Here is a 25949-nt window from a genome sequence, read left to right on the forward strand (position 1 = left end):
TATTCTAAAACAAAAACAAACAAAACAACCCTGTTCTTTAAATATTTTCTTGAAAAATCATTACTGAATACAAACACATTTTTCTTAATATTAAAGTCAAGTAATTTTGTCCTTTTGGTGTTGTTGGGTGTTTGTGGTTATGTACAGAGAACTGTGTTGACTGTTGTAAACAAAAGGGACACCTCATTAAATGTTCAAATTCTCTGTTTTCCCCAACATTCTCCTGAGTAGGGACACAGAAAAAGATCATGTTCATGAAAGATATCTTGATTTTAACAATCTCACCTTCATTTCCCCTATGCAGTTATGGGGAGAAGTAACTAGAATTTAATCACCTTCTGTTTGAAAACAGGAGTGTGTGTGTTTATTCACAACAGCGATCACCTCTTTGACAGCTCCACCTCTTTGAAAGTTCCATTCTTGAACACATAGCTTGTACAATCATATCTAATAACACCAATCATGTGTTTGGTGGGGTGGGATTACCTTATGTAAACCTGCCATACAGTGCTATAAGACAATTGTGGCCTGTGACACCAAGGCTACATTTTTGCTACACACATACCAAATCATATACATTCATCTCCTCCAAATCATTTTGCCACTAAAATGCCTCCTCTTCATTGTTGGGTGGTCATTTCCTGTTTGGACATAAGGTCTGCCTAGGCTTGGAACCAGTGAAAGGAGTTTTAAAAGGACTTGGCGGGTTTTGTTTGATATTTGGGGAGAGAAACAAAAATGTTGACACCTGGGATTGGTGTGAAAATAGGTGTGGGATCCTCCTAAGTCCCACATGGGTCTGATACATGCCACCAACCACTTTAAGGTGCCTTCCCTGTCATAACATTTGCTGAACTGGCGTGAAAAGAACTGCTAGCTCCAAGCAGAATTAGGGCAATGTCTACTGTGGGGTCTTGAATGGGGCCCTGATGGAAAGTACTGTGGGACATAGTACCCAAAAGTTTAATGCAACTTCAAATATGTCAAGCCAGGCTTGGTTGTGTAAAGGATATTTGGGGTCCTTAAAAGCCAGGTATGGTTTCAAAAATGTATTGTAAGAACTTGCCATTTACAGCATGAATTAGTTGGATACTGCTAGGACAGCTTGGTACAGTCCCAAAATAGCCTTTGTAAGATCCAGTGATTTCTATCAATAGCAAAGCAGATTTTCATTAAGCATGGGGACTGTGGGGAACCTTTTCTGTTACAGAGGGCTGGGGTAAGTGAATGGAGTCTTTTAAATTGTTTGTATCTAAGACATGGAAGATCTTGGTTGGACATTAGAATATTTAACATGGAAAGGAAAATTAAGTAACTTATCAACAGACCATAGTTCTTTCCCATTTATCATTGTCCTAGTTATCCAAATTTGTCTAGTATTTGTTGAGTTCACCCAAGAGAATGTTACACAGAATTCTTCATTTACTTGTCTGTCCTTTGTGTATTTAATTTTGGGTTCTTGTGGTGGCTGTTGCATATGATTTTGATAATAAAAGAGACTTGTCCACCATTTTTATGTCTATGATCTTTTTTTTTCATTGTAATGTTCGTGCTTTGGTTGATAAGCAGCTACTTGGTTTTCATTTGGAATTTGTGTTTTCATTGTTTTTCTTTTACATTTCTTTTGCTCATGGGTTTCAGAAGATGATGCTTATGTTGACAAACTGCCCTCGTTTGAAAGGCACTGTGAAACGCCTGCAGGTACTGTACTAGCAGAGTGGTTTCAAGAAATCTGGATTAAAAATCCAAGCCATTGTCATCTGAATGCCTCCTTCACTACCACCCCACCACCACCATGAGTGTCAAGTGCATAAAAATTTATACCTAACATCTAACAAAGGAACTCATGAAACACAAAAATGCAGTGCATTGCATGATGGTTTTCCAGTAATAAGAGTTTAAGAGAGGTGACATATTGCAGACTTGTGATTCTTTCATATGTAAAGAATAACACAGCTACTCAAGAGCCACTTTTGATAATTCATTTTCCATACCCTGCTCTTTCTCTAAAGAGCTGAGCTAATTTAAATACACGGTTCTCAGCAAGTTTCCAGGGCAAGATGTGCTTAACATCATTGATAAGGTTTCATCATCTGTTTCCAGTTTCATATTCACTGGATCCTTTAAAATGGAATGAGTCAATGTAACTGGTAATTTTTGACCTGCAAAGGAGGGAATGTAGATTCAAACATGCACATTTTGATTTGACTTAAAATTTTATAAACTACCAGGGTTTGAACCTGCCTAGTAATTTATTGATCCCAGTTTACAGTACTAAGAAAAACACTTGAGTAGATATTAATACCACCTTGGAAAGCTCAGCCATATTCATGATCCATGAGAACATAATACCAATCTCAGGATGAAGACAAGTGAGTTCTAGAGACATGCGTGGGAGCTCCATAATTCATATGAGTTCCAGAAATGTACTAATTTCCCCCCTTTATCAATCTTTTTTGTCAAGTTCACATATTATTCAGTGCCAGATCTTCATATGTGTTCTTGTGCAATGGTGCCTCCCAAGATTACAACAGTATCTTTAAAATCGGGTCACTAGCATAGTTAGAACAGAATAATCTATATGACAGCATCTTATCTTCTACTGCTCACGTAAACACCCAGATAATTATGCAGTGGGCAAAAATTACCTCCATCTAGGATTCAACAGCTTGCTTTTTTGCTTTCTGTTTCCCGAAATAAAACAAGAACATTGTTTTAAATTCCCTGCCCTGCCTCCTTGCACGTTAACAGCTTGCAGCACCTCTTCTTCCCCTGTAGTGAGATTAATGACCTGCTTCTGTGACTCACACTTATGTCCTTCTCTCTCCCTCTCCTTAACCTTTCCCATCCCGCTTCAACTCCTGGCCATACAGAGAATGAACAGCCTTCCCTCGTCTGGTTTGACAGAGGAAAGTTTTATTTGACTTTTGAAGGTAAGTAGTACATAGCATACTGGGTTGGAATTTCAAACTCCTCTTTGCTCTTATTATTTAATAGAAGCCCTTTGGTTTCCTTGAAACAAACAAACCCATTCTACCTTTCTCTTTGGAAATGCTATGGCTACTTAGTTGACATGATGAGTTCACAATCAGAATAATTTATAAATTTGGTCTTGACGGCTGTGTCCCTTCAGTTATTACAATTGTTTTAATTTCAGGGAAAATATTAAAGTATATATATTTTAAAAATCAGGAGTTACTGAATACCAAGCAACTTGACTCTGTCAACCAGGGCTTCTTGTATACACTTTGCAAGCAACTTTTACACTTTATAACTGCTACACAATAGAAATCCAACTAGCATTTTTTTATTGTCCTATATTGAGTCTGCTTGATTTCCTTGCCATCATATTCAGGAGAAACTCCCATGCAATCCATAACAAGTATATTTCAAATAAATGTGAAAATTATATTTGTACCACCAACATCCCCGTTAATGTCGTGCATCTTCAACTTGTGTGGCTTTTGGAATGAAAATGTATAAATTTAGTATTATAATCCAAAAGTTAATCATTTAACAAAAGTATCCCACTGGTATTTCAACATTGTTCAATTAGACTCTTCATCTTAATTTTTGGTAACCCTTCCAGCTTTGTTATAATGGAGATTTAAAGCTTCTCTATAATAAATGTTTGGTTTCCTAAATTTATTTCTGTTTTAACTGTCCTTCACAGGAGGAGTAATTTGTCACAATCTAAATTGTGTTGGGAATTAAGGAGGGGGGTATTATATGTGAAAATTAAAAGAGAATTATTACTGATCTGGGTGGTTAAAACTACAGCTTGCCTTAAATAAATACTGTATGCATGAGTTTGGGGATTTTGTACTTTTTTGGCAGTTGTTTAATTCCATCCTACTCTTTTATGAAGTTTGCCAAAATATGAGTGTGAGTTTGCACAGTGGGTTGGGTCCACAGTTCAGTGAAGAGAGTTTCACTCATGAAACTGAGCACCTTTGGATCTCAGCTCTCCCCCATCAACCTACCTCCCCAGCTCCAAGCCTGCTTTAGAAGATCAGGGATAATTCAAGACAGCATGGAAGACAAAGTGAATTATTTAATATGTAATACTCATAATGAAAGACATTAATAATAAACAGACATTAACTGCCCTTAAGTTGAGTATGACTCATGGCAACCCTGTGGATGAGGCATCTTCAAGACCTCCATTGCTTTGCTCAGGTCCTGTAAATTCAGACCCATGATCTCCCTAATTGAATCTAGCCATCTGGCATGAGGTCTTCCCACTCTTCTCCTGCCTTCTACCTTCTACTAGCATTATTGTCTTTTCTAGAGAGTTAAGCCTTCTCATGATATGGCCAAGTTTGGTCATCTTGGCTTCCAGGGAGAGTTGATCTGTTTTAGGACAATTTGTTTGTCTTTTTCACCATATATGCTATCATCAGTAACTTTCTCCAGCACCACATCTCAAATGAGTTTATTTTCTTCCTATCAGCTTCTTCATTGTCCAGCTTTCACATCCATATTCAGTGGGACCTCAGTATCCATGGACTTGCCAAACACGGATTTGAGCATCTGCAGATGGCAAGCCTGCATTGTCTCCAATGGCGATGTGTGCCTGTGGCCATGCCACCATTATGGATAGATCATGTTGTCCCTAGTGGTGGTAGGTGCATGCAGCTGTGCCACCATTAGCGACAATGGGACTTCACCTGAAGCCCTGTTGTCCCTAATGGTAGCACAGCCACATGCATGCACCTCTATTGGGGACAACATTGGCATGAGCATTTGTGAGTTTTGGTATCCCGGGGGGGGGGGGGTTGGAATGGATACCCTACAGATACAAAGGTCCTACTATATGGTGATGGGTAATACAATGGATTGGACAATTCTAACTTTGTGTTCAGTTTTATATCTTTGCACTTTAGAATCTTGTCTTGTTCTTTCATAGGCGGGTTACAAACGGCCCTCAAGGGGCCATTTTCCCGCCGCCGCCATTCGCTGCGTAGGGAAGCCCCAGCTGCCAGACCGCGAGGCTTCCCTGCGCAGCAAAAAAGGAGCGGCGAAATGCCGCTCCTTTTTGGAACGCGGAAGTGGCGCTGCGAGGGGTGGAGTGCGTCCTCGCGACGTCACTTCCGCCGCGACACGTCTGGACGCACAGCGTCCAGTACGTCAACATGGCGGCGCCCATGTGGATGGGCACCGCAAAAAAGTACGCGCTCCGCGCGTACTGGGAGGAAGGGCTGTCAGGAAGGTAAGAACCTTCCTAACCCTAATACGGCCCTTCCTAACCCTAGTACGCGCGGAGCGCGTACTTTATGGCGGTTTGTAACCCGCCATAGTTGCCCTTCCCATTCCTAGTCATCTTCTGATATCTTGACTGCAGTCACCATTCTAGTCAATGTTTGATCCAAGGTACAGGAACTCTTTAACAACTTGAATTTTCTCATCTAGGTTGAACTTATGTAGATCTTCCATGGTAATTATTTTTGTTTTCTTTATGTTCTGCAATAAAACTGCCTTTGCACTTTCTTGTTTTACCTTCTTTAGTTCTTTCAAGACCACAATATTTTTCTGTTAGTAGTATGGTGCTATCTGCATATCTTAAGTTCCTGACATTCCATCCTCCTATTTTCACTCTGCTTCTCTGAGTCTAACCCTGCTCTTCATATGATATTTTCTATTTACAAGTTGAGCATAATATAATAAGTGTTCTGAGCAACATGTATATGTCTACTTTCAATATATAAATTACAATTAGAAATGTTAGTGAGATAGAAAGATTTTCCTACCACGTTATATTGTCAGAAAATTCATGCCCTCTCCACATAACTATTTTTCCAGGCTGCTTCTGCTTCATTGCCTCTTTTGCTACTCTGGTTTTTACACACACACACACAAACACACTGTTTGGTGGATTTGTCCCTATAAAAATGGGAAGTAGAGACATGAAAGATAGTTGCTATTATCAGGACAACTGTAGTCTATAGTGAGAACAAGTTTACCAATTTCTGATAGCAAATATCTACAGTTCAACCCATGGTGATTGTTTAGGTAACCTGTAATAATCCAAAGGCCAATTTTTGGCCCTGAGGATCCATCATAGGCTGTACTAGGTGTGTAAATGCATTTTACTAAAAAAATTAAAAAATGGAAGTAGCTGGAAGTCTACTACAGTGTGCCCTTTTTCACATGGAGGATCCATTCTGGACCCCCTCCCCGGCGTAAAAAACCCCATGTATGCTCAAGCCCTCTCTTTCTCACACACACACTCTTCAGGTTTCAAGCTGTTGTTATTGTTATTAACATATACTAATTAAATTCTGGCCACTATCAGAAATTAAGTAAAATTACATGCTTGAGGGAAGGAGGAGCTATAAATGCTGAAAAAATGCTCACTTTTCTGCTTCTCCAAATATATTGGACTAAATATTCCATCATCCCTAGGCAACCATTGGCTTGGCATAGTAGTCTAATATATCTAGAGGTCATCTGGTTGAAGAAGGCTGAACTGTTCTTGTGGAATACTTAGTCCAATTGTATGGGAGTGGTTTCAGTTGCTATCCTATGAATATGTGTACAGTATGCTTGGAGCAGTCATCAACCACCTGTATCTTTGGAGTAGTGACTAACCACCTGTATCTTTGGAGCAGTTGTCAACTACCTGTATTTTTCATCCCAGACCAAGCAGGTCATTAAGATGTGGATGGGAGCAGGGGGCATAAAGTTGATTGGATTGTCCAAGACACAGTTATTACCTCTTTGACAAAGGAAGTGGTCCTAGCAACCTTGTAAGTGTGAACTGTGGTGCTGCTTAGTAAGAAATCCCCTTTGAACTCAGGAGCTTTTGATAACAGTTCTCCAGTACCAAATATCTCTTGTTTTGGCTAGGTCTGCAGAAGGTGGTGAATGGGTGGCTTCATGCACTTTTGGGTGACAAGGATTATCTTGGATCCATTTCTGTCCAGATTTAGGCCTGGATTTAATACCAAAATTACATTTGTTGTTCTGTTGGGAAAGAGATGGAGTGCTATTATTATTATTATTATTATTATTATTATTATTATTATTAGATCTCTCAATGGCTTTGGATACCATTATCCATCTGTCTGCCTGGGTCAACTCCGCACATGAGGATGGGAGGGCATGATGAAATACTGATCCTGCTCCTATATGCAAGGTTGGGTTCAGAATACAGTGGAAGAGATAATGTTGCTGTCCAACTTCATATCATTTATGCAAGGTTCCATGTTATCCCTCATACTTTTTAATATTTATATCAAATCACTGGATAAGATCATCAAGATATGTGGAATGAGATACCATCAACATGCTGATGATACATGGCTCTCTTTCTTGTCAACTGAGTCAGGATAGTTACTGCAAGTGCTGAAATTAAACAATTGTCTGGACTCAAAATGCTTTGGATGAAATGAGTTACAATCATTTCTTTTCATTTATATCAATTTTGACATGCTTAATCCCAAATCCCTGGTGTCCAAGACAATGTTAGATTCCTTTGAGTCACCCTGGATTAGGGTCATGTAATGCAACATGATCTCAGTAGGTTTATCTCCTTCCTATTCATTACCCATGGACTTAAATGCTGTCTAATCCATTGTCAGAGTCTGTTGGGTTTAGACTATCAAGCATTTCAAGGAGCTGCATGGGGACTTCACTCCCACCAGTCATGGCTTTCTTATCAATACAAAATGACTTATTTAGGATGGCTAACTATTCTGAAATAAAAGGCGGCCTTTTCCTTAGCAAGGTTTAATGTTCTTCCCTCTAATTAATTACATAGCAGATTATAATAAAAACCTATTGAGCAATAACTGTTGACCATGTAATAAACCCAAAGTAAAACTCCTCTTGCATGTCCTCTTTCATTCCTGGTATTACCAAGGAGCTACAAAGGATTTAACATACAGCTTTTCCCAGACCACTCTCCTGAGTCTCTCCCTATCATTAAGCTCCAGAATATTAAAAGGTCAGTCACTCAGCAAGTGACTACATTTCTAAATTTGGCTTTTTTAACCAGATCATCTATGACTGTGTAGTTATTATTATATTGAGTACATTGATCTTGTTCTAGATATACTAATAGATGCTACACACATTTTGTTAAAATGTATGTTTTAACATGCTTTAATGCTATATTAACTAGTCTATTGATTGCAATAAAGAGATAACAATGATGAACAGAATATTTCCACTTGCCCAGTCATTTTAAGTTTTATGTTTTTACTGCTTTTTATTGTTTTGTTATTGTTTTTATTTCATACTTATTGTTCAACATTCTGAGGTTATATATTTATAAATAAATAGATTATATGGGAGAGTTTGGTTCCTTTTCTCTCAAATGGCTCTACCATGATAAGACCCCTCTCCCACATTTGCTTTGATAGTTGTAGGGTTTTTTTTTTATCAGTATGAGCCAATATCTAATGTACAGTGCCATGGATGGGTACTGTAGTTACAGCTGCAGGCCATAGATAATCAGGCTGTTTAGCTGCAGGCAATTTAGGATGAAATTGGTTATCTGGATCACTTTCATTTCTGGAATTTTACTTCTGTAATGCTCACAGTGACTCACATTTCCTCTGAAGTACAGAAAATGAGAATGTGACCAAATTAATTTCCTAGATAGCTTGGTAGCCCTGGAGGACTTAGAAGTGGTACCTGTTGTGGTTGTGTCAGTACTTGAGAGCAAGGATGAAAAAAGTGGTGGCAGCAGTTATTTTACTGTTTAGGAATTGTTTTAAAGCAGGGGTAGGCAACCTTTTTGAGCCGGGGGCCGGGTTGCTGTCCCTCAGACAACTGGGGGGCCGAAGCCAAAAAATAAATAATTAAATAATTTTTTAAAACATTAAATAAATAAACCGGGACAAATGTAGGACAAAATTTTCAAATGGTGGACACTTTTTTTAAAAAAGTGGAGGACACACGAAAAAATTTGCTGATTTTTTTAAAAATGTTAATATAAATGCATGTTTCTGAGGCTTCTATAGATAATTGTCTCTGCACGCAAGAGGCCAAAGGCCCCGGCAGCAATCGGCGGCAGGACTGGGCTGGGGCCGGTCCCAAGGCCTCGCCGGGCCGCATCCGGCCCGCGGGCCGCAGGTTGCCTACCCCTGTTTTAAAGGATGCCACAGTGTACTGTTTTGTCTCCCATACTATTTAGCATTCATATTAGGCCACTATGTATTAGGCTGCAGTCATTATGTTGATAACACAGAGTTGTTATCAGGTGAAAACAAGTCCACATGGAATAGAGGAATCTTATGATTGTGATTTCAACCACTGCAAAAAAAAAAAAAAATCTTCAGAGTTAATAGATGGATACTAGGAAGGCTTGTGCCATAGGGCACAAGGTAGCAGAGAAATGGAATCCCTCATCCACAGGCCACATGATGACAAGGGCAAGTCCACATGCCCTGATCTCAGCAGTCTCCAGCCAAAGTACCTGGTGCAATTTCTAAATCATACACTTGGGTTGTGGACCCTCCTTTGTTCATTTGAAACAGAGATAGGATGAAGCATTAGAGTTTTGCCTCATTTAAAAATACCATAATACCTATTCAGGTGGGATTTATCTCCCACAAGTAAAATGCACCTTGTTAATTTTTGACTGAGGAAACCATCAGTATTTCCCCATGGTTAAATTGCTTACAGTCATATTTATATTAGCTTTACCATCTTCAGAAGCAACGTCAGCTTCTTGCAGTGTTGAGTCTTTATAGAGCAACAGAGCCAAAGCCCAGGTAAAGTGATTTTAATACCCAATTCCTTTTGGAACTTTTCTCTTAGCTTCTTCTTTCAATGCTTCTTAACCATGCTAAAGAAAGCTGAAATAACTATCGTATTTAGTTCACTAAGATATTTATCTATTAAATTCAGTTTGTTGTGAACAGTATTAATTGACTCTAATAGGTGATTGGACAGACTTACTTACTTACTCAATAATCAGCTGTGGCAATGTACCTTTCCTACTATTTCAATACTAGTCTACATTAGCTGGGGGGGAGGAACACCCACTCTAATTAAGGCCCTTTTGGGGGATGCAAGATGGCATCCTCAGCATCAACTCTTTGCTGCATTTGACATTAGTCCATGCTAGCTATTTGCCATCATGATTGACTATTTTAAATTTTCATACTGTTGGATTTTTCTCTCAGTCATCCTCTTATTGAATCATTTTCAGTTACATTAAAATATCTAGCCTGCTCTGATTTAATTGGTGATGGATGAGATGATGGGTGAGATGGCATCTAAAAATCAGCTTTCAGAAAAAAGTGTATTATCAATTTTTAATATTTCATTGTCAGAAATGACAAAGTATGAGCCCATTAAATGGAGAGTATTTTATTCATTTTTGTGTTTTATGTGCCCCATAGCATATTGGTGGTTAATTAAAGCTAATATTTGTCCACTTATTTTTGTTACAAGGGGAGCAGCTGTGTGAAAGGCAATCTATCATCCATATACATTTTGTGATATCTTATTTCTTAGGCATTTTTTGTTTTGTTTTCTTTACAGTAATCCATGCTTATGTGACCTCTGGGTTCACCAGGCTGTTAATTATACTGTTCATAGATATTAAACTTGAAATTTATAAAGAAGCATCAGCTAGTGCACATTGCGGATCTATGCTTAGTACGGAACATTTTATGCCATGAAGATAATGACTGATAATTTCTTATGAAAGGCTACTTCCCATTTCTTGCATATGTATTTCATGATCTCGAATAGTAGCGATAACCAGTTTTTTCTGTGGGTCTAAAAATATTGACTCTCCCCTTTGTTCATGTCTGGAATTTTAACATTATACATAGGATGGTCATAGTGACTGTGAATTTGTTTCCTGGTACTGCCTGGTCAGAAGAGCCATATCTGAAGTGATTGCTTTATAAAGAAGAAAGCTGGCATGTTGTCATTTTGTGCTTATCAAAGGCCCTACTTCTTTGTTTAAAGGGGAAAGATTGTTTGGTGTAAGCATCAGCAGCTGGAGCCCTCTGTGGTGTATTACTAATTTGTAAGTCAAAACAGGTGTAAAACCTGGTATTTATGGCAACTCATAAGAACTTTAGACCTTGAGGACAAATATATTCACACTGTATTTAATTTTCTTGGGAAGTGCTGACATAACCACTGTCTCATTTTGCTTTTTTTCCTCCCTTGCACACAGCTGAAACTATTGATTTAAGACATGGTTTAAGGTTTAAAATCCATCTTGCCATATGCAAATATCGTAACTTATACAATCCATAAAACCTGTGCCATTCGCATTCATTTGACAACTAAATTGCCAGTGCTGTATGAACTGAGGCTGCTACTTGTCTTGATCATCACCATCCAGCATGTTCATCACCACTGTTAAGTCTTCCTCATTTGGACCATGAACAATAAAAACATAGTGTGAAATAATAAAACGACAAGTCTATAACACTTAATTTCTCAACATTGTTGCCCCCTAATTATTTCTAATGATAAGAATTTATTGTGTGGAATGTTGATGTCTTTATAAATATATAAAATCATCAAAATACATTTAGATAGTTGGATTTTATTATATTTAATATTTTCTTTAGAGTTTTGTACTATGGTAGTGACCTTAGTTTATTAGAATGAACATTTCCTTGTCTGTCCTTTTTTATTAATGTTTCCCACACAGTATTCACAGCACAGTTTGGAGGAGGACAGTTTGTACTACTAAAGCTAGAATGTATGTTCATATACATATAAAAGGCTTGACATTATCAGAGATCAAGTGAATAGGCTGCTGGAAAGAATTTATTCAAGAACACTTTATTGCTGAAGGCCAGCCATGCATTATGCAAAGTCAATGATTCTCCCTCTTGGTGTTTTCCCCCTTATCTTTTTAAAGAAAAACAGCCATGGGACTCAAAAGTTGTGAGCAGAGAAGCACATGGGGAGGACCAGTTACCCTGTCCTCTTCCTTTTGTCAGTTGCAGATTTCTTCCTAGCTGCTTTGTTTTTTTCAGGTTGTATACAGGACATGAAATCTCCAAGCTGGAAGGAATAATTTTAACCAAATCACAATAAGAAGTAGTCTCTTTTTTTCCCATTCCAGTGGGGCCTTCAGTCCCATTGCTGGCTCCCATGACTGCTTTTTATTTGAATTTTTTAAAAGTTAGACAGACATCATTAAATTATTCTTCTGTAATTTGAGCTTGTTGTCTGTGGCTTTCTTAAACAGAGCAAATTTTTCCATACAAAACAACTTACAACTTTGTAGTTTTTATCCATTTCTTCATGTTACAGACAACAGTGGCAAAAGCCTCTGAAAAGTAACAAGGTGGCTGTATCCCTATAAAGGCTCCACATTGTTTACACCAATTATGGTTTAAGGATTAAGAATATTTTTATCGTATTATTATTATGCTTAATTTATATAGCACTGTAGATCTGCACAGTGCTGTACATACAAACAATAAAATAGATACAAGTAAATCTTGCAGGATATTTGAGAGGATGACTAAGGATTTCAAAGCACTTTGTATATGTGGCATATAGGGAATGGCTTTTCACACCCAGGGGATTGTGCGACGGGCAGTTCATTCATGGGTCCCCTGTGAATGAAAAGGGATGGGGCAGAGATGGGACAGCTATGGGAGGGAAATGGTGTCATGCCATCAGCATCACTGATGCCACTTCCCTCCCAATGAAATTGCCTTTTAAAAACCAGGTGTAATAATTCCTAAGAACACACTATTACTAATTAAGCACTAAATACAGATCTCTGTGAATGGAAGTTATAGAATACATAAGCTAGAGACATTGTTCTAAAGACAAATCATTACATCAATTGTGTCATTCCCTCATAGAACAGACAATACTAGCAGAAATTATTCATGTTCTTTCCTACTGTTTTCCCTACCCAAGTATCCTCCAGAGGATAAGGGAACACTTTAATACAGATTTGGGAGATTGGAGGGTGTAAGGATGGGAAGAGAAATGGGAAGTTGTGGGGTGCAAGCAGAGGTTTTCTCACATGACATTAGATGGAGCAATGGCAACTCTCCTCTGAATAAATCTTACCAAGAAACCTCTATGATAGGTTCACTATTAGTCAGTCGACTTGAAGGCACATAGAAAAAGAAAGCACATGAGCAGGCCTGGTTTAAATGCAGGGTGAGATTATATTGAAAATTTATTGGTCCTAAATTGTGTTGGGCTTTAAAGGTATAGAACAGAAAGGACACTGGGGTCAGAGACCAATTTCCCTCATTTCCCCTTGGTTGGAGCCAAAAAAATCAGGCCTGGAAGTGAGCTCCCCTTTACTTCCAGTTTTCATGTCTTGGTTTTTATACTGTTTTATAGCTGAGTTTTAATAGTTTGGATGATTGATGATGTTTATAATACAGCTGATATTTCAGGTGGTGGGCCAACTTGTTAGCAGAAAAAAGATATTAAAATGAAGACATCACATCAATGATTTACTACACATCCATCTCATACTTCCATATTTTCTAGGATGTAATTCAGTCTGGGAACTGAAAGGTTAATAATATAGAAAGGTCTATAATGAAGCCACTTCCTTGATATGCCAAAGATATGTGGCTGCAACCAGACTGTTTTTCATAGGCATAGAGGTTTTGACATAGGAGTAAATTCTGAACTGCTACTATTTCGATAGGGCTGTATAACAGATTCCTCAACAAGTAGATCAATCCTTACATAAGAAAAGAAGAAAATAGAACTGCACTGCTCCTTCATTTTTCTTTGTGGTTAATTGTATTTGAACCTTCCTACCAAGCACTGATCAGCTTGAACATCCAAGCATTCTGGAAGATAGCACTTTAGAAATAAAGGTTAATAATAATAATAACAATAATAATAAAAAATCATTATTGTTACTAGAGTTGTGCAGATATCTGGTTGTTGCAACATTCTTACTCAGCCACAAAAGTGTTGGTGTGTTTGTGAGCACATGTTTATTACTTTTAAGTTGAAAACAGAACATTTCTTACATTTAAGCTGAGTTTTAAATTTACACTGAATTATTACACTGAAAACCTTAGCAGAATGAAAATGAAGAATCACATCAATTTTTTTTCATACACTTCTGATTTTGATTTTAAAAGTAAAGAAAACAGTTGCATGGATTTTTGAGACCCCTATGTCTCACCCAGATACCCACTTGCTAAAAATAAATGCACATAATGGGTACACAGAGGAAATATATACATAAACTCACTACTCCTATTTTACACATAATTATATGTCTGGGTTTCACCATCTCATGCTGTTTTAACCAGTCATCCAGAGGTAGGTTAATTCCACACACTTTGGCTAAAGGCCATTTGTACAGTTTAAGTAACTTGAATCAAAGCTACATTTTAAACATAATATTTCTTGTAGGTATGAAGGCAAGGTGTAATTTCTCATTTCCTATAAAATATCATTTCAGTGTACTCTAGTTTTAAGGAGTAAAACTTCACTGTGTTTCTCTCCAGATCTTTTGCTCCACATGGGATATGAAAAGGCTAAAGCAACCATCAAACAACAGGTGATAGATATAGAGTGATAGCTAGACCTAGCTAGCACTCCAACTTTTATTGTTAGTGACTCCAACAGATACTTGGCATCACCTATAGCATATTTAGCAAAACTTGACGTGTCTAAACACCGAAGAGCCTTTACTTTAGCATGATGCCATGCTCTCCCTTTAGCTTGAAGGCTGGTATAAGAAGTCCACTACAGGGACATCTGCCTCAGCCTTATTTCACTTCTGTTGTATAAACATCAAGGACACACCAGTCCATTTTACACTTCTTTGCTGCTTTCAGACACCAATCCAGATATAATATATAATGTTGTATACTCTGGTTTCTCGTCAGATTGTATAATGTTGCCACATTCTGGGCAGCTGCAGTTAAAATCCGACAGGCAATAACCTCTGCAGTGGGCTAGTTATTAATCTTGCCCAACCACAGTGAATTTTACACTGGAATCTAAAAGGATATTTTAAATACTGTTCTTAACCTGTGTTTTTACCTTGTTTTTCTATTGCCTTCTTTTATTCTGCATCCCCTTTTTACTTGTGCTGGTCTATGAATGTAATAAAGATGAACTGAATAAAGATGAACTGAACTGAACTAGTTTTAAGAAGAGTTTTAAAAAAGATGAATATCTGCTTTAGGACAATTACAATATCAGCAATTATATACCCTTGGGAAAGAGTTTTAAATTTATCTGGAAACAACTATCAAAGAAATAAGAATTAGTAGAAGCTTTCCTTAACATGTGTGTGTGTTACATACACACACAAGGTCACTGTGATATATTTTCATATATCCAGTTTTAAAGCTCTAACCATCCCTTTGTGTTATGCCCATACAATCTTGGGCATAACATATGCAGGAGAATATTAAATTGGAAGATGAGAATAACATTTGTTCAGATAGACAGTTCCCACTTTCAATTACCAAAATTGTTTGAAATGTTTATTAAATGGCTCTATTTCATCTGATGCATCTGTCTCCATTTTTATTAAATTAAATCATTTTAATTTTTTTAAATTTTACATTACAGCTCATTTTAATTGTTGTCAGTCAAGGAAAAAATGTATAGTTACGTTGTATTAGTTTATAGACAGTCATGGTTATATAGTCTCTTATAAACTCCTTGTATGGAAGTTCCTAAATTCTGGAAAGCTTAGCTTTGCCCTTGAGGTAAGCTTCTAGTGTGTTTTGATGAGAAGAGTGGCATAGACTAAGCACTGTAGTCTGATTTACATAATGGATTTATGCATAGTCTGTTACACATGATTTGAACTTGAAAGGATCTTAAGAGCATTTTTCCATTTTTTGAGAAAAGAAAATCCTAATTGTTTATGCAAGTTGTTTCCCCGACAAAGTGTTTGTACTCAAACTGTAGACAAATTGGCTGAATGCCATTTTTCAGATGAACACTGAATTAAATTAATCTCATCCAGAATTGTTTGTCTTATGTGTTCATTAAAATTTAGAAACCTGCTTTTAAAAATAATGAGTTACAATTACAGTTTCAAATCCTAAGAAAGGGAGACTACCAGTTTAACTAACAAGTTGTAAAAGAAGTAACTCATTAATTTTCTCATTTTCTCAAACATAAACCGTTACGTTTAGCCATTTGTTTTAAAGGAATATCTAAGTGATACAAGCTGGAGGCATGAGATGCAAAATGTACTCTCTGTAGTTTTTTATGGGGCTGTGTTCCAGAAAAGTTTTTTCCTGATGTTTTACCAGCAGCTGTAGCTGGTATCTTCAGTCAATGCTGGCATGGAAGAGAGTGGGGTGATATGTATGTGTGTGTATACACACACTCTCTCTCTCTCTCTGTTGGTTGAGGTGAAGCAACATGCATATACATACATACATACATACATACATACATACACACCCCACTCTCTTCCATGCCATCTGAAGATGCCAGCCACAGCTGCTGTCAAAACATCAGGGGAAAAAAACATTCTTCCAGCCATTAAAGCTTTCAACTATTCTCTTTCTGCCCACCAGCATTAAGTAAGATCTTCAGGGGAAAGTTTTCTTTTGGTCCCACCACCATCACAGGCATGTGTGGTGAGGACATGAGAAAGAGACTTCTCAGTGGTTGCTCCCACTGTTTGGAGCTCTTTTCTGCAAGAAGCTAGGCTGCCCCCCCTCCTGCTCTCCTTTCTCCAGCAGGCAAAAACTTTGCGTTTCAAGCAGGCTTTTAATATGTAATGTATACAGTGAGGCTTTTTATTGGGATGTTAGCTTTTGCATATTTTTAATGATTTTATACCTTTAGCTTAGCATGTTTTTAATGATTTTGTATTTTTAACTATTTTACTGATGTGATGTTTTTAACTCTGATTTTTAAATTACGTATATTGTTTTTAAAATATCTTTTGTGAGCTGACTTGAATCCCATTTGGAGAAAGGCAGCATACTAAATAAATAAATATCATAAATAACATAAATAACATTACCAAGATGTGGACAACAGTTGTATTCCAGGGAGAAGTGAATAACCATACATCATTCCAAAGTTGGGATTCCTGCAGCCCTTGAATGCAGTCCTTAGGGGGGAACTCCCTGAAGCCCTTGGGTTCTACACAGATTCTCCAAGCAATCTCCCCTCACAAAACTGGTTAAAAGTCTGATTTTTAGCCCCAGAAACATCACTCAAAAAGTTGCTTCCTCAACAACACTTCCTTAAGCAACACTTTAAAAAATGTAAAATGTTGTCTCAAACGATCTCCCACCTTGCAACAAGAACCCAACTCTCCAAAATGGCCTAAAAGATTCTGGTCACCCAAAATAGTAGCCAAAATGGTGCATGGTGGCCTTCTGGAGATACAAAGGAGCCATAGTGCAGTCCTCTGGGCTCCAGATCGTGCCTGCCATGCTCTGTTTTACCCTGGTAGGCAGTCAGTTTGTCCATTTCTCTCTGCTATCTGAAAAATCTGCTGAATAGAGAAATTTGCAGTAGATTTTTAGAGGGGCAGGGCAGTCTTTTGTAAAACATACATTTATCATACCTTCCATTATTGTTCTTTGTCAGCAAGGGCTGTAACGTTGAACCAGACCTAGAAAAAGCACCATATCTTCTTTTGCTACTGGCTATGATGTGCCTTTTGTCCTTTATATCCATGTATGCTATTAGAGTTAAAATGTATGTAGGTTTCCAGAGTTAGCACTCTGTGGCTTATTTCTCAAAAGTATGATACTGTATGTTTTTTTAAAAAATCCAAATGAATTATTATGCTGATATACTACATTTGTTCATTTAGCAAGATCTTTGCCAAAGATTTGTTGAATACACAAGGCATTATAAGTAAATAAAGATTTCCACCATTCTTAAAATGGAAAACAATTTACTCATCTAAGGGCAACACCAAACATTATTGGCAGCAATGACGTGTGCTTTATCCACTTGTGTGCTGTGCTCCCTAAAGTGAGGACAGGAGAGTTTGTTCTTATTCTTACATTAAATGGGGTTGTGCTGAAGCTAGGCCAAATTTCACCATCTCCTCTGTATGCCATTGCTTTAAAAAAAAAATCCAGATTGTCTTATTTCTGGTATTGGAGCTGGCCTGAGAGACAACTGCTTAAAGCAGTAGAGTTCAGCAAGATCAGGAGAGAGTGAAGCAATTTTTGTGCCTTTCTCCTGTGCCTCTTTTCATGCATAAAAGCCCAGACCAGCCCCACTTTGTATGTAAATAGGGCAGACCTGTGGATCACTTGCCCCATCACATCTTGTTTGGCCCTGAGAAAGAGATAAAAGTAAAACACTGACTTTGAGAATGCCTCTTTGGGGCTTACGATATTTTATGTAATGACCCAAGGAATAATTGGTAAATGCATGACACCCAGAATTTACATATCACTGGCTTTGCAGTATTGTCCTTTCTTCCTCTTTTGAAGTTTAGTAATTGGGCATGGAAGAGGTAGCTGTGGATGGGCAATCACAAGTCAGATCGCAGCTCAGAAGGAAAGTTATTACAAATCCCTAAAGTTGATGAAATGGTAAATAAGAAGGTCTCTGAAAGTTAGACACAATATAGTTCATATGGACTATAGTTCATATGTTTTTCTCTGGGCCTTCAAGCAGCCATTTTAAGTGTTTAAAAAGCATGTCTTTCCTTTTAAAAATACATTGTCTCTTGAATACTGCCTGTTCAATGTTGTCATCATTGCATGTCTTCAAATCAACACCAATTTATGGTGAACATATGCATTTTCTTGTCAAGAGGTTTGCTATTGCCTTCCTTTGCCTAAGATCAGAAGAGTGATTTGCTCAAGATTATCCAGTAGATTTCATGGCTGAGCAGGGTTTCAAACCCTGGTCTCCCAGTGTCCTACTCCAACACTCAAGCCTTTACACTTTGCTGGCTGTCTACCTCTTCAGTGTTGGAGTACACATACATGCATTCCAGCACTGAAGAGGCAGTGTTCAAAACACAATATACATGTATCCCTGCAAAGACATCTTGTGGCACTTAAAAGACCAACAAATTTACTTCATTGTATGATTTCTTGACCCATTATTTCAGTGTTCTTTCAGCAAAAATACTTTCAATGTTCTACTTTCCAGATAGAGCGCTGTAGACTGTGTATCATGTACTAGTTTATCTAGGTCCTAGATTGTCATTAGCATGACACACAAGGGAAAGGACTTGATGTACATCACAAGCTGTCTAAGAAATGAACAAAACTCTGCATCAATGAATATGCAGTAGACAAAATTAAAAAATGTAGAAATGGCTACAGTCGTTGTTGAGAGGAGAACATAAGTATTCTCAGATTTGAACTAAAGTGGTTACAGTTACCATTATATTGCTTTACTGATGCCATGACCATCTTAGCTTGACCATCTTAGCTTCTTCTTTCATCTCTTTACTCTCCCATTTGTGGTCTTGACCTGAAGCAAAAAAAAAAAAGGTTTCTATATGCATAAAGAGTAAATATGTTCAATTGTTGCAGGCTCTTCTCGTGGACCTAGCCCTTTAACAATGGGTGCACAAGACACTCTGCCTGTAGCTGCGGCGTTCACTGAAACTGTTAATGCATACTTCAAAGGAGCAGACCCTAACAAGTAGGTATCGTGCTGTTTCCTCCCGTCTTTTCCCTGTGCAGTGATTAAACTCAGCAATGGTGTGACTCTCGTACAACCAGTTTCCTTTGGAGGCAAGCACTCTGGAGGCTACCGTCAGTGGAGTTAAAATAGTAAAGGAAAACGCTGTTTTGCAGCTGATAAGCATGTTAGTGAAAAAAGGTTTGCTGGGGGGAGAAAGGGCTGCAGAGACCTGTGATTTCTCAAAGAGAAGACTTTTAGCATATTTAAAAATGTTCTGATTTTTAAGAGATGATGGTCTTCTCACTTTAATCCATGCATCATCTGAATTATTTCCAAACACTAGGGTTATCCAGGAGTGATATTTTCAAAGGATTGGATCCAGTTGCACTCCACAGAAAAGACTAAACAAACAACAGTGGCTCCCTTGGGGAGGAATGGGGTACACCATTTCTTCTAATCCCAAATCCATCTCCTTTGGTGTTCTGGAACATCCTCCAAGACCGGAGTATATTTTCAGGGAGACAGAAGGCTGTGCAGTTAGAGGGATTTAGAGAAAATCTTTCTCCTTTCTTCTGACTGGGAGCACCCATTTGGTGATGTTCCACTTAACAGAATTCTTGTATCCAGCCTGGAGAGAATGGTTCCCCAGTTTGTTCAAATTTGAAATCAATATGTGAAAACTACAGTGCCTTCAATATCATCCCGGGTATGACTGGAATCATTATCACTTGATATGCACAAGATACTCAGTACTCTAAAGATACAAAATAGTTTATGAGACAAAAACCAAGTTAACAAAAATAAACTGGTACTTGTTGGTTGCATAAACATTTACTCTCTCTGCTGTGACATGCCTAAATAAGCCCCGGTGCAACCCATTGCACCCAGAAGCCACGCAAGTAGTTGAATGGAATCAACCTGTGTGTAATTCTGGAACCACATAATCCCAGAGTATATGTACCTGTGTCTGGAAGGCCCCCAAATTAGCTGGAGACCATAGCTAAATAAAAAGTACAATGAAAACCAAAGAGCTAACAGAATGGATAAAGTTGTGTAGAAACACCAGCTAGGATTTATTTTTAAAAATCCAAACCATGAACACCTCCAGAGCACCTTTAAATCCATTAATACAAAATGGAAAGGATGTAATTCAACTGTGAGTGTAGCTAGAAAAGATAATCCACCAGCACTTAGTAACTGGGTAAGGCAACCTACCTTCCTTCCTGTTCCACCTCATATTATGAGGTCTCAGCATGGCATACAATTAAAGCAATATAAACAGATAAAAACTGCAGAATAGTTTTAAATAGGATAAAAGCATTTTAGTGAGGGAAGCAACCAAGCATTAGCCAGAGAAGCAGCCAAGAGGCCAGTGGTAATTCTGAAGAAGCTGGAGAGATCTGCATCTCCACACAAACTGATGTTCCACATGCTGAGTTTTACATACAAGTGCTTGGAAGAAAGCTGTTGCTAAAATAAATCCTTATTAATGTCTGTTTGGAGTTTACAAAAAGACATATGGGATAAACAGCAAGCCTGAGGGAACAGGTTGCCTGCTCTAATAGGACCAACATTTAACTTTTTGCCTTGCAGCAACACACTGTCTGGTAAAAAGCCAACACCCCTCACTACCCTGAGAATATTCCAGTGGTGAAGCATGGTAGCATCATGTTGGGGGATGCTTTTTCTTGGCAGGTAATGGGAAAGTGGCCAGGCTCAAGGTCAAAAGGGAGTCAAACAGAAGTCAATTCTGGAGGGAAACTTGTTTCAGTCTGCAAGCAATCTGGAAATGGCGCAGGAGGTTCACCTTCCAGCAGAAAAGTGACCCTGGTCACACAGCCAGAGTAACACTGTAGCAGTTTCAAAACAAAAACCTGAATGTCTTAGAATGGTCCAGTCCAAGCACAGACATCAATCCAGTTGAGATTCTGTGGTAAGATTTAACATTTTCTGGTTTCCATTGGTTCCCATCCAACATGATACAGCTGAAGCAATTTTGCCAAGATGAATGGATAAAAAATTGCAGGGACCAAAGCTGAAACTGCTGGCAAAGATTCCTCTAACAAATGCTGACTCAGGGTGAACACTTAACACAACCAAAAAGTGCCAGTTTTATTTTGTTTGCTTCACCTTTGTGCCCAATAAAACTATTTTATACCTTTGCAGTTTTGAGTATCTTGTGTACATCAATTAGTAAGAATTCCAGTTAAATCCATGTAGATTCCAGCTTGTACCACAACAAAATGTGGAAGAGCCAAGGGGGAGGTGAATACTTCTGCAAGGCATGATACAGCTAGAGCTTGGATATGTTACTTGTTGGAGTGTGATGCCCAGAATTCCCTAGCCAGCACTGCCAACTGTATGCTGGCCAGGGTGAGGGCCATGTTCTGCATCATGCAACTTACTGCACATGACTTCAAGGTGCAAGTTAGAAAACTTGAGTTGCCCCTTCAGGAGAACTGATCAGACTAAAGGCAAATGCGCATGGGATATAGAAAGAGAATGAGTCAGAAGATGTGGTCAACTTACTATACATGTAGCTTTTTATTTGAAAAATAAGCACAAAAGAAAAGCTCTGACAGGTCATTGCAGAAGGTTATATACCTTTCATAGCAGAAGGTTGTATAAAATATACAAAATGTACATCCGGGACATAATTCCCATTTATATTTCTGCCACTGTTAAAGTACTTTCAGGTTTTGTGAGTTATTTTTAACATTGGCATGCTGCTTTCAAAGGATACCACAGCATGTATAAGCAGAACACTACTTTTCATTGTCCCAAAGAACAATGGTATGAACGAATTATGGCTATTTGGACTTTAAAGGCCTGGATTATGGACTGTGTGAAACCACTCATGCTATGATTTGTTGTATGAGCAGAGTAACAGGTCCAGCACACACATGCATCTGCTACCTTGGCCTCGTGTTTCAGAGAGCGGTCTTGCTTTCACCATGCTGATCCCTGCTTGCAAAATCCCAAATGTGTGATTGGGTATAACTACATCAACAGGGTTTTCTATTCCATTGGTGTTCAGTTGGATCCCATCCAACAAAGCAGAAGATTCAATCTTAGTATATTTTAGTTCAATAGTGTGTTTTAGCAGTGTAAAATATAAGACACACAGGGCAAAATTTAGACATTCTGTTGTTGCTTTTAATACACAGATACATTAATGACAGTGTCTAGATATCTGCCACCAACTTTTATTCCTCACTCCCCCCCCTGCTCTTTCAGGTTTTTTTTTCAATATCTTTACATTTTTACTTTTGTATAGATCAGATGTTACTTGCTTCTCCATTATTTATTTTCTTTTTTCCCCATGAGGGGAATAGTTGCTGCGTCTACTTCTTCATACATTTTACCTGTTCCAGCATGCACAAGTCTGTCAAGGTAACAGATCCATTAACGTAATTGCAGCTTGTGTATAGGAAACCAAGAACCAAGATTAGAACTCCCTTGACATGATCAAATTTCTATTAATTGCTACCCTGAATGAGCAAGTGCTGACATTGTAGCATCCAAAGGAGACCAGGTGCTATCTAAAACCAAGTCTGTAAAAATGTATATAGCTGACTTATGTGTTCTGTTTTTCTTTGTCTGCCTTTATTTTGATTCTGAAGATGCATAGTCAAGATTACTGGAGAAATGGTGCTGTCATTTCCTGCAGGAATTACTAGACATTTTGCCAATAATCCTACCCCAGCTGTTCTAACGTTCCGTGTGACAAATTACAACAGGTTAGAACACGTCTTGCCAAACCCCCAACTTCTTTGCTGGTAAATATCATTTCTATTTGACACTTTTTTAGATATATAGGGGAAAGATAACTGATGTAACCTTTGTAGAAGAAATTTTAATAAGTTATACATTTATTTATACACACACACACGCCTAATGGAGTACTTGTGGAGTTTACACTTTGGTCTTGAAATCAATTCTCAATATGTTCAGCAGTGTTAGTGTTTTTAGTATGATGTAGTCTGCCTGTTCATATGTGAGTTTGCTGCCAGAAATTAAGGCCTGTTACAGACAGCCAAAATAAAGCTGCTTCGAGTCACAGTGGAGGTATGGTGTTTCAATGATGCATGCGTCCTGAGTCCAGAAGTCGCACCAAAGCCACGCTCCAGCCTGGAGTGTGGCTTTGGTGCGGCTTATGGACTCTTAGGACGCATGTATCATTGAAATACCATACCTCCACTGTGACTCGAAGCAGCTTTATTTTGGCTGTCTGTAACAGGCCTAACTTTGTCAATCTCAAAGCTTAAATGGTTACTTTTAAAAGTAATTCATTACAGTTAAAAATAATTCATTACACAGTTACAATATCATTCCAAGTCCCCAAACAGGTAAACAGTATACAGTAGTTGAAGTTTTTGAAAAGTAACTTTCATACTCCTAAAAAGTAATTAAAAATTAAAACTTTTTGGTTAATTTTAAAAGTCTTGAATGTTTTAAACACAGATTTGCAGTACAAAAATTACTAACTTCCTACTCACTTCATTGCCACCTCAACACCCACCAAATATCAAACTGTAGGATGAGCCAACACTACGTGTTAGTCCTCCTTTACCACTTCATCACACTCCTCTTGCTATAAAAGTAACTAAAAGTTACAGTTCCATGCAAACATTATCCCTCATCATAACAATATTAATGCAATGCCTTAATTACTTGGGAAAGGGATTAATTGCATGTAACTAGGTTTTTGTATCAAGATTCATCCAAGCTACAAACTTTATCTTAACTTCTGTCAGTCCAGAAATGAGCCTGCATAAATGCGAGAGGAAAAGATGAACAAAAGCAGATAGAGCAGATTGTTCTGTTTTCCTATTCGTGACTGAATTATCCACAGTCATTTTAGCACTCTGAAGCTTTTATTGTGCAATAACCCTGCTTCATACATGCAATTTTAAAGGGGGGAAGTTCCAGCTGTTGTCATCTTCTAAGTGAACCTTTCCTGTCCATTCCAACCATTACTTCCACCTTTTTTCTAAAAAGAAAAAAATATGTGGTGGGGGAAGAATATAACTGTACAGTGCCTTTTGATTGTTAGTATTAACAGCCCTTCTTCATCCTTTCATTGTGGTTGATCGGGTCCCATACTCACTTCTCCCATTACCTTTTGGCACAGCCAACCAGCCATTGCTGGAGCCAGTGAGTTTACCCCTCACTTCTACAGCTTTCAGGGCCAAGTCATACTTACATCAAATGTTTGGTAGACTGGGGTCACTACCCTTTCATATTTTCCACCTTACATAATTAATACTTCTACAATATCACATTGCCATGTTGTGACACCCAGCCTATTCCAAACCCTGCAGAATTGCAGTTTTTACTGTAGCACACGAATGTGATAAATGTGAAGAGCTCACTATGTGCCAGCATATTTGGCAGAAATACTTACCAACCAAAAAGTACAGGTGAATATGAATATGAAAACAGCTACTGACTTTGACACATACAAGAGAGAGGTTGCTGTCTATAAAAATAAGATTGTGATGACATTTTTATATTTATTACTTAGGTTTTTTTTTTTGGTCTGGCCCTTTCATTGCAGTGGGAGAGAGAATCTAGATAATGCCCTCTGTTTTTGCCTGTTTCTCCCCTCATAGTGCTGCCTTCTACCATATCCTACACTGTTTCAAGGAGTCCCTTGATCCCACCCTCCCAAAAGAGGCTTTCTTGAGGGATTTGGATAAGATATGGTAGAAAACAACTGTTTCATGAGTGAAGTTCAGTTTCTGCCACTCTGGGTCCATATATCTATTATTTGCTACCATTCTCCTTGATGCTCCCTGGTAAAATTAAAATCTTTACTGAAATGTCTCATGCTGTGCTTAAAAGAAAGCTGAAGTAATCATTTTGAGACAAAGTCTTCTGGTTTTTAAAAAGTTCAATTTCACAAAGTGCAGTAGTTTTTTGCCCCCAGCAGTTGCATGTACACTTTCTCCAAATTACCAGTGAAAGTAACCAATCTTTAAACCCAGTCTTTAAAGCCAAGGGGGGAATAAATACAATATTCTGTGGCTTTCTACTGTAGGGGGCAGTTTTAAATTAAAACAAAATAAAACAAATGGGAGAGAAAAATGTAAAAAATATACTTTCTTTATTCCAAGCATTTTCATTCTTAATCTTAAGAGGTGGTATGCAGATGCAGTTCAATATCTTCTTCAAGATTGAACCCTGTGCTTTCTTATGTGATTACTGACAAATGTTTTCTGTTTATGAAAATGGCCCCTTGTTTCTCCTTTTTCTAAATGGATGCAGTGACAGTACACAAGCTGATGCCAACACAAAAGAATTCTGGGTAAACATGCCAAACTTGATGACCCACTTAAAGAAAGTGTCAGAACAGAAACCACAAGCAACATATTATAATGTGGATATGCTTAAATATCAGGTAAAGCCTTTTAAAATGT

At 38.0% G+C, this 25949-nt stretch overlaps 1 protein-coding gene across 12 annotated transcripts in view; it reads left to right on the forward strand.

Annotated features, from left to right (window-relative positions):
- The window catches only part of SGIP1 (SH3GL interacting endocytic adaptor 1), a 127593-nt gene that overhangs the window by 94708 nt on the left and 6936 nt on the right, over positions 1–25949 (forward strand). For 4 of the 12 annotated variants that reach the window (XM_089515374.1, XM_089515378.1, XM_089515376.1 and 1 more), the window contains 5 exons: positions 1642–1701; positions 2874–2933; positions 19434–19545; positions 23151–23306; positions 25798–25930. In XM_089515374.1, coding sequence (XP_089371500.1) covers positions 1642–1701; positions 2874–2933; positions 19434–19545; positions 23151–23306; positions 25798–25930 — 521 coding nt within the window. The remainder of the gene's footprint in view (positions 1–1641; positions 1702–2873; positions 2934–19433; positions 19546–23150; positions 23307–25797; positions 25931–25949) is intronic. The other 8 variants (XM_089515375.1, XM_089515379.1, XM_089515385.1 and 5 more) reach the window with 2 other exon arrangements.

Source organism: Sceloporus occidentalis, unplaced genomic scaffold (genome assembly GCF_023333645.1).
Source record: "Sceloporus occidentalis isolate IW3139 unplaced genomic scaffold, rSceOcc1.0.p SCAF_3, whole genome shotgun sequence".
Taxonomy (NCBI): Eukaryota; Metazoa; Chordata; class Lepidosauria; order Squamata; family Phrynosomatidae; genus Sceloporus; species Sceloporus occidentalis.